The 9,878-nt window shown below is 39.2% G+C and overlaps 1 protein-coding gene across 1 annotated transcript; it reads left to right on the forward strand.

Moving 5' to 3' along the window:
* The first annotated feature begins 3,478 nt into the window (after nucleotides 1–3,478).
* Nucleotides 3,479–8,987, forward strand: LOC143516396 (L-rhamnose-binding lectin CSL1-like). Its single transcript, XM_077007946.1, has 6 exons — nucleotides 3,479–3,625; nucleotides 4,029–4,067; nucleotides 4,216–4,260; nucleotides 4,782–4,917; nucleotides 8,591–8,700; nucleotides 8,923–8,987. The coding sequence occupies exons 1-6, from the start codon at nucleotides 3,595–3,597 to the stop codon at nucleotides 8,985–8,987; spliced, it is 426 nt and encodes a 141-aa protein (XP_076864061.1). The 5' UTR covers nucleotides 3,479–3,594.
* Nucleotides 8,988–9,878: the final 891 nt, after the last annotated feature.

Here is a 9,878-nt window from a genome sequence, read left to right on the forward strand (position 1 = left end):
TGTTTAAATGTAGCTAGCTAGGTATTTAGACAAAACATAGGTTTAAAACCCCTGATAAAAATCCCATTTAACACAACTTAGTTTCTGTCCAAATAGTGTTACGGCGTTTTTGAGTTGTAGTGTACGCGTTGTCCTTAATGAATTTGATGAATTTCCATTGTGTATTTACGCGTTTTTCTTGTGCAGCGCGTTGTGTTTAAAATGGTAATATTATACACATTAAAGTAGCTTACACCAAGACACAAGTGCAATAAATAAGACAAACGAGACAAAAACGAAAGACGAAAAGAAACACGAACGGACACACCTACACATGCACACCAAAAACCCACTCGAGCGTGAACGCGCATACACACAAACGCACCCGAGTCGCGCTCACCGGGACAATTAGAAGTGCTAAATTGATCCCAGCTAGGTTAAATGACAAATTGTCCTTTGGAAAAATCCGTGAATAAAGTATAAACTGGTGCTTCATATCAATAAGACGGTCAGTTCATGTCAATTTCCTTTGCAATATATACTGTAAGCAAAGAGCTTGTAGTCCCCAAGCACTCGAAGGTGACTGGGGGAAAAAGTCAGTCACAGATTATGATTAGCAGTGGGATTAAATACTGTGAAGGTGAATAAGAAAGGCAACGTAAATTATACAGCACGTTTCATACACAATAGAAGAAGCTTATTACAACCAATGATGACGATTAAAAAACAAGATTAAAATTAAAACAAGAATTTAAAAATTAAATTTAAAAATTAAGACGAAACAAAGATTTTGAATAAATAAAAGGAGAAACAGGTAAAATAAAATGAAGAAGTTAAATAAATAAATTGAAAAATTGATAGAAGTAAAAATAACATTAGTTATTAGTTATTAGTTAATATGGACCTGGGACGTTACAGTGAGATGAGGAGGTTTGTAGCAATGGGATTAAATATTCTGAAGGTGACTGTGGACGTTACAGTCACAGATGAGGTTCGTAGCAGTGGGATTAAAGTCTCTGAAGTGTCCAGGACTTGGTGTGTGAGAGAGAGCATCACCACCAGAGCATCAGGTGATGGTAATGGAGTTTGTGGCCCGTCTACTGCATATGCAAAAGTGAAGCGATTTGACTGAAACATTTGTCTGTGTGAAAATCCCTTTTGTGCCATTTACATGTTCAGTCTCATTCCCAGAGCGTGGAGAGTAGTGGAGGAACGTCATTTCTCAGTTTGAAAAGAGAAACATGAGAGTATCTGTGTTCACCGCATCTTCAGTAGCCTACCACAAAATAACAGAACCCGTCAGATCCTGATTTACTGAAATCCCAATAAGGATTTATTAAGAATCCCCAGCTGATTGGCATGGACAGTCCACTAAGTCACACGTATTTTCTGAATAGCTTACAAAGAAAATGTGTTTGAATATCATTATGTGCAAACAACATATTTAAATGAGGCGTTTTTGCATGTGCTAAATGTTTTCTGTAGCTGTAGTGAGTTCAGGTCTCAAAAACATTCAAGAGAAACTTCAATTGAAAAATGTAAGATCACATAAGAGAAATAAAAATAAGAAAAAAAAACCTAAAACAAAATTACTGCTGTATAATCCAGACATTTTGTCCTCTAGACAGATAATCCCTCTATGTCTTCTCCTTTCTCACTCTCTCTGTCACACCTTGTTGTTAGAACATGCAAGGTCCTGTCACAAGAACCATTTCAGTCTTGGTAAATGGTCTTGTTGGAGCTAAATTATCATGACAACTCTGTATTTTGCATAGTGGTGTCAATTCCAGGTTCAGAGATTAAAAGTCCTCACCAGGATTTTGCTCAAGCTTGCTAGATTTTCTAATTAGCAATCCAGGTACAATTAGTGGAATCAACACAATCCAGGGAGCCTGAGCAAAATCCTGGTGAGGACTTTTAATATCTGAACCTGGAATTGCTCTAATTTTGCATACACAGGTAAATACATCTAAATACATTTGGTCAAACCCACAAACAATATAATGTGGTGTTTCCCTGATTTGAAAGTCACAATTCACAATCACCCATGTTAGTATATCAGTGTGGAGAGTTTGCATGTGCTTGGATGTGTACGCCTCAGCGTGTAGGTGATCCATTATTACCAGCCCTGTTACATTATAAACACACCACCCCAACCAGCCCTGTTACATTATAAACACACCACCACGACCAGCCCTGTTACATTATAAACACACCACCACTATCAGCCCTGTTACATTATAAACACACCACCACTACCAGCCCTGTTACATTATAAACACACCACCATGACCAGCTCTGTTACATTATAAACACACCAACACAACCAGCCCTGTTACATTATAAACACACCACCATGACCAGCCCTGTTACATTATAAACACACCACCACGACCAGCCCTGTTACATTATAAACACACCATCACTACCAGCCGTTCCATTATAAACACACCACCACGACCAGCCCTGTTACATTATAAACACACCACCACGACCAGCCCTGTTACATTATAAACACACCACCACTACCAGCCCTGTTACATTATAAACACACCACCACGACCAGCCCTGTTACATTATAAAAACACCACCACAACCAGCCCTGTTATAAACACGTGGAATAAATACACATTGAAACATCTTCCACTGACATGTTCCACTGACAGCTGCATTGGTAGATCTGGGCTAACCTGGTCCTACATCAGGAGTCTTGTTCTTGCCTTATTTATACAAAGCTTTAGTGCTACCTGACTCAGATGAAGAATCAACTAGGAGAATCATCTAACCTAAATGTTACATCACCATATTCATATGAACGCATTTAAAATAACCTTTGGATGAAGTGGCTTTGTTAATGTAGTTTTCATCTAGCTGTAGCAGTGTATTAGGCACTGTATCTTTAAAACAAAACATGGCTGTAGACTGTAGGGGATGCAGTGAAACTGAACATTATTGCTGAATGCATTAAATAAGAACCAAGACTGTGCTGCGTGATGATCTTCCAGACAGGGTTCACATTTGTCAGGACAGGATGACCAGGTTTGGGCTTTAGCCCCTGAGAACGTGTGTGCAGGTCTCTGCTTTGAACACACTGATCAATAACAAGATCTCTCTTCTCTTGTGTTGTACACTACCTACTTCTTTTGCTTTTTGCATCCTGTACTTAGTTATATGTTTTTATTTTATACATCTCACTTTCATTTGAAGGACTAGCCAATTAAGAATTTCATTTCATGGTGTGACTGCCTATTTTACTGTTTATATGATAATAAAAAGTATAAAAAAACATTTTTCAAAGCCAGAGTGTTCTAGGTTGTCACTTTTCCCACGTTAACGTTATTTAATGTGCTCATGTTTATTTGGGTGGTTTCTGCAATGTGGTCAAATAAGAATCAAAGGAAAACATAATTAAGCAAATCTGCAGCTACACTGGTGCTGCCACACAGGAGTCCTGGAGCTGAACTGGGATTGTGTTTCTACTACACCTTCATTCCTGGAGCTGAACTGGGACTGTGTTTCTCATTACACCTTCAGTCCTGGAGCCGGATATAAAAACACACCAGTGACGGCAACGTTCAAAACCTCAGCCGTGATTTCCTCTATACAGACAGCGCAATGTTCTCCTTCAAGCTTTTTGTAAGAACATGTACGTTTTCCTCTTTCGTATGGTAACATCAGATATAAGTAATATGTCTTTTTTCCTCTTCCAACCAGTGTAGGTTTGCTATAATTTCAATTTGCAAAGATTTTAAATAGTGTGAAAAGCAATTTCAGTTATGATTTAATCTGTTACACAAAATCATTTCAAAGATAATTTTATTATGTTTGTCTGTTAAACAGTAATTTCAGAGATGATTTATGCTGTTTAATCTGCCTGTTAAACAGCAATTTCAAATATGATTTAAGGTGTTTACTCTTATAAACAGTAATCTCAGAGATTATTTATGGTGTTTAGTCTTATAAACCATAATCTCGGAGATGATTTAAGGTGTATAGTCTTATAAACCATAATCTCGGAGATGATTTAAGGTGTTGCTTCTGTCTCTCAGTGCAGCTGTTGGCAGTTTCTGTGTTCCTGGCATCTGCAGGTAAAATATCATGATTAAATTACACATTAATGAAGTTACACACATGGCCTAAATGCATTCTGAAAGGGAAAAATATAAAACATCAGATGACTGGTGCAAGATGAGAAATAAACATTTTTATTAACACAACCCACTTCCCCTTCCCCAGACATTAGTTTGACGTGTCAAAATGAGAAGACTGAAATCAGCTGTGGTGAGGTCCTCGTCCTCTCTCGTCTCCCTCTGACTCCTGTGGTTTTGTTTTCTGTCCTCAGTTAAAAGCTGAATATATTTTGCAATAGATTCTCTAAATGCAAAAAGAAATATAAGAGAAATGTTAAGGGAAGAGGATTCACAAGACTGAAAAAAAAACCATTTTCTGACTGAAAGAATTAAACATTACCAGTTAAAGTTAAATTAGACTAATTATCTTGGTAATCTCGAGAAACTATTTGAATGTTTGACAATTAAAATTAATTTTAAATGATTAATCTGCAATAATGCTGAAAGTCATGGACATACAGTCTCTCTGGAAGTCGGTATAAAACTGCACTAATAGTTCCATCTAGTGGTCAGAAGAGAAATGACATGTCTGAGCATAATCTTACTATAAATCATTTCAAACTCTTCTGAAACAAAACTTAGAAAATTAACCATTTTAATCCAGTATCCTGGCTCAGAAGTCCTCTATTTTTTATTATGATGTTATTAATATTTAACATTTTGCCATTTTAGGAGCTGGACAAATAATAATCACCGGTGTTAAATATGGCAGGACTGATTCATCCACGTGTTCTGTTCAGAAGGATCCATCACAGCTCTCCAACACCAGTTGTAACACCTGTAGTCCTTACCCCACAGTGTTTGCTAGGTTAGTTCACCTGTAGTCCTGTTCTTACCCCACAGTGTTTGCTAGGTTAGTTCACCTGTAGTCCTGTTCTTACCCCACGGTGTTTGCTAGGTTAGTTCACCTGTAGTCCTGTTCTTACCCCAGTGTTTGCTAGGTTAGTTCACCTGTAGTCCTGTTCTTACCCCACAGTGTTTGCTAGGTTAGTTCACCTGTAGTCCTGTTCTTACCCCACAGTGTTTGCTAGGTCAGTTCATACAGTTACTGGGAAGCTCATTTTCCTTCTCTCATTTGTAAACAGCTTTGAATTATGCAGAGCTACATTAAACTACTTAATTACACATTAATTACCAGAGGTGGGTAGGAACGCGTTACACTTACTCCGTTATATTTACTCAAGTAGCTTTTTGGACAAAAATGTACTTGTAAGAGTAGTTTTAATATGAATGACTTCTACTTTTACTTGAGTAAATATGTGGTGAGAAAAACGCGACTTTTACTCCGTTACAATCGGATTTGCACCGCGCGCTACCGTTACTTTCGTTTTGTAAATAATTCGTCTTTTTAGTGAGAAGACTGACCAACGTCTCGTCACCCGAGTATGAGTGACCAATCAAATGAAGCCGGTCAATCACGTGATCACATACGCAAACTTTCTCCACCGTAGCAAGAAAGTGACAGAAAAACCGAGAAGGGTAATGCTGCAGCCCGGAGCCCCGGTGGGCGTGGGTAAAGGGCGGAGCATGTGTCAATCATTTTCGAATGCAGCCAATCAGATACTAGACTTTTGTTGTCAATCAATTTTTATTAAGCCAATTATCAGCCAGAGTTAGCTGTCAATCGTTTTTTACTGCAGCCAATCATCTTAACAGATTTGCCAAAAGAAGGCGGAAACTGCACGGAGAAGCTCTTTAAACAGAAGTATATGCCATTCTTGCACAAAAGTAGCTGAATAAAAACATTAGAAGAGCCATGACTTTAGATATTTTTATATCAAAGTTTAAAATACTTCTTACTTATTTTTCTGGAACGGCACTTTAATGTTTTTTTTCCTTTATTGCACGTATTGCATCATTTGTACATCATGTATATGTGGCGAGTGTAAAGGTTAGCGGAGGGGAGGTGTAAATGGACACAAATTAAGTATTATATCGCGATCGATCGCCAAGTATAAACGCCTCCGCCGAGCAGAGCGTTGCGGAGCGATTTCGATTGGAGGATCGTGCTCCATTTTTTATTATTAATTTTTTGCTGATGCTGGTCCAACGTGTCGCGTGCCACTGATTATGCCTCGGCGTGCCAACGGTGGCCCGCGTGCCATAGGTTGCCGACCCTGTAGAGCCTTTGAATATTAAAACCATTGTCGAAATTAAGCTCAGCAAGTAAAGTAAAAGAAGGACGCGATCACACAGTCTCATTGAAAATGTAGGAGTTAATAAATAAAGTGCACCAACGCAAAACCCGTGACATAATCCAAATAAAGTTTGAAGACTAGTATTGTTTTGATACTGAGGCATAATCAGTGGCACGCGACACGCTGGACCAGCATCAGCAAAAAATTAATAATAAAAAATAGAGCACGATCCTCCAATCGAAATCGCTACTCAACGCTCTGCTCGGCGGAGGCGTTTATACTTGGCGATCGATCGCGATATAATACTTAATTTGTGTCCATTTACACCTCCCCTCCGCTAACCTTTACACTCGCCACATATACATGATGTACAAATGATGCAATACGTGCAATAAAGGAAAAAAAACATTAAAGTGCCGTTCCAGAAAAATAAGTGAGAAGTATTTTAAACTTTGATTAAAAAATGTCTAAAGTCGTGGCTCTTCTAATGTTTTTATTCAGCTACTTTTGTGCAAGAATGGCATATACTTCTGTTTAAAGAGCTTCTCCGTGCAGTTTCCGCCTTCTTTTGGCAAATCTGTTAAGATGATTGGCTGCAGTAAAAATTATTGACAGCTAACTCTGGCTGATAATTGGCTTAATAAAAATTGATTGACAACAAAAGTCTAGTATCTGATTGGCTGCATTCGAAAATGATTGACACATGCTCCGCCCTTTACCCACGCCCACCAGGGCTCCGGGCTGCAGCATTACATATATGGAAAAACCTACCGAGCATCCCTGACCTCACATACAGCCAATGTTTATATTACAAACGTGTAAAAAGTACAGCTGTATAATGCGCTGCAGGGTTGCCAAGTTTTAAAGATCACTTTTAGTGAGATTTAAACCGGTGGGTGGTGAACGTAAATTGTTGACGGGGGGGGGGGGGGGTGTAAAATGGACACAAATTAAGTATTATATCGCGATCGATCGAACTAATAACTCATTGAATCATAGATATGGATCAGAGGTAGGCTAAATAAACTAGATATTTTCGGCGTGAGAAATCGGATGTGTGGCGTGTAAGCATGTGAAAACAGTCAAATGCGTGTGTCTCACGCTCAATGCGTGAGAGTTGGCAACCTTGGCGCTGCCAATTGTGTCTGCAGACGTGTGGACATTTGTTTGCTGTATGTATAATTTTGTGTAATGCTATATCTCTGAGGCATAACGTTTGTATGATGTAATTATTAAATGTAACACAGTGCAATATAAAAACCAGTTCTCACACTGATTGTACACACTAGCAATATACGATGATTAAGTCTGCTACAAATTGATTCAGTTGGTGTCAGGTTGTAGCTACACGTATTGGCTGACAGTCTAATCAGTTAGTGCCTTTGTGGAACACATTAAAGTTACACAGGCCTAATAATTAGGATCAAACAAAAATACATATTATTTATAATAAATAATTTATATATATAATATTTATTTATAATAAATTATTTTTGTTATCATTAAAAGTCATTGTTTCCCGTAATTCAATTTCCCATGATGTAATTTACTGACACAAGACAGTACTCATGCATTTACTCACTACTTGAGTAGCTTTTAATCAAAGTACTTTTTAACTTTTACTCAAGTAAATTTTTGGGATGCATACTTTTACTTTTACTTGAGTAACATTTGGTTCAAGTAACTGTACTTTTACTTGAGTAAAATTGTTGAATACTCTACCCACCTCTGTTAATTACACACATCTGCTAATGAACAAAGTGTGGATTTGAGCTTGGTGTGTTGGGGCAGGCTAAACTCTGCACTGAGCAGCTGTATCCCAATCTCTTATCCCTCCATCTCAATCTCTCTCATCCCTCCATCTCAATCTCTCTCATCCCTCCATCTCAACTTCTCTCATCCCTCCATCTCAATCTCTCTCATCCCTCCATCTCAATCTCTCTCATCCCTCCATCTCAATTTCTCTCATCCCTCCATCTCAACTTCTCTCATCCCTCCATCTCAACTTCTCTCATCCCTCCATCTCAATCTCTCTCATCCCTCCATCTCAATCTCTCTCATCCCTCCATCTCAACTTCTCTCATCCCTCCATCTCAATCTCTCTCATCCCTCCATCTCAATCTCTCTCATCCCTCCATCTCAATCTCTCTCATCCCTCCATCTCAACTTCTCTCATCCCTCCATCTCAATCTCTCTCATCCCTCCATCTCAATCTCTCTCATCCCTCCATCTCAATCTCTCTCATCCCTCCATCTCAACTTCTCTCATCCCTCCATCTCAATCTCTCTCATCCCTCCATCTCAATCTCTCTCATCCCTCCATCTCAATCTCTCTCTCCTGAAGCTGTCAAGGTCAGAGCAGTTGTCTAGTGCAGGCATCAAGCAGCTCGGACCCCTGTAGCGACACCTACAAGTACCTGAACGTCTCCTATTACTGTGTCTGCTCGGGGACACGTGAGTAGACACTCCCAGCTAGTTCCTCATCTCCTCACGACCTACGACCCCAACCTAAACAGAAAGAAAACAAGAAACAACGTCCTCACTGAGTGTTTTACATTGAGTGGGCAGTTTTATACTGAGTGGACAGTTTTACACAGAGTGGACAGTTTTACACCGAGTGGACAGTTTTACACTGTTCCTCTAAGACATTCTGATGTAGATTTTTTCCCCTTATAGAAACAAGTGCGACCTGTGAGTCGCAGCAGAGTGAGTTGACCTGCGGTAAGTGTGAGTCTTTCTAATCACCAGTATAGCCCGCTGCCCACACTGGGACCCCCGACCAACACCAGTGCATTAGCACAGCCACTGATGAACTTATTTGCATTGTATTTTAATTCCATTCACTTCATTTAGGTCATGGTACTATAACCATCATCGACGCTAACTATGGCAGGACGAGCTCCACTACATGCTCAGCAGGTAGACCTGCAGGTCAGGTCCAGAATACCAACTGTCATGCACCCAACTCACTCTCCACAGTGAGAACATGGTCAGTTCAGCTTTAAAATTAAATAAAGTCATTTATAAAAGATAAACTATTAAAAAAAACAATATTCTCTCTCTCTCTCTATAAATATATATATATTCCTTTTGTTATTTGATCTCAAGGTGTGAAGGTAAGAAGAGTTGTGTAGTTCAGGCTTCAACGACTTACTTCCCTGAACCATGTGGAGGCACCTACAAGTACCTGAGTGTCACCTACACCTGTGTGTACTGTAAGTGTTTATACCTGCGTGTCACCTACACCTGTGTGTACTGTAAGTGTTTATACCTGAGTGTCACCTAAGTGTTTATACCTGCGTGTCACCTACACCTGTGTGTACTGTAAGTGTTTATACCTGAGTGTCATCTACACCTGTGTGTACTGTAAGTGTTTATACCTGAGTGTCATCTACACCTGTGTGTAATGTAAGTGTTTATACCTGAGTGTCACCTACACCTGTGTGTACTGTAAGTGTTTATACCTGAGTGTCATCTACACCTGTGTGTACTGTAAGTGTTTATACCTGAGTGTCATCTACACCTGTGTGTACTGTAAGTGTTTATACCTGAGTGTCACCTACACCTGTGTGTACTGTAAGTGTTTATACCTGAGTGTCACCTACACCTGTGTGTAATGTAAGTGTTTATAC

Source organism: Brachyhypopomus gauderio, chromosome 6, assembly GCF_052324685.1.
Source record: "Brachyhypopomus gauderio isolate BG-103 chromosome 6, BGAUD_0.2, whole genome shotgun sequence".
NCBI lineage: Eukaryota > Metazoa > Chordata > Actinopteri > Gymnotiformes > Hypopomidae > Brachyhypopomus > Brachyhypopomus gauderio.

What these genes read in the sequence shown, in the direction of transcription:
- LOC143516396 (XM_077007946.1), top strand. Translation starts at nt 3,595, where the DNA reads ATGTTCTCCTTCAAGCTTTTTGTAAGAACAT. An exon ending in CAAGCTTTTTGTAAGAACAT is followed by an intron (nt 3,626 to 4,028) that starts GTACGTTTTCCT and finishes TCTGTCTCTCAG; the next exon opens with TGCAGCTGTTGGCAGTTTCT. An exon ending in GAAGACTGAAATCAGCTGTG is followed by an intron (nt 4,261 to 4,781) that starts GTGAGGTCCTCG and finishes TTGCCATTTTAG; the next exon opens with GAGCTGGACAAATAATAATC.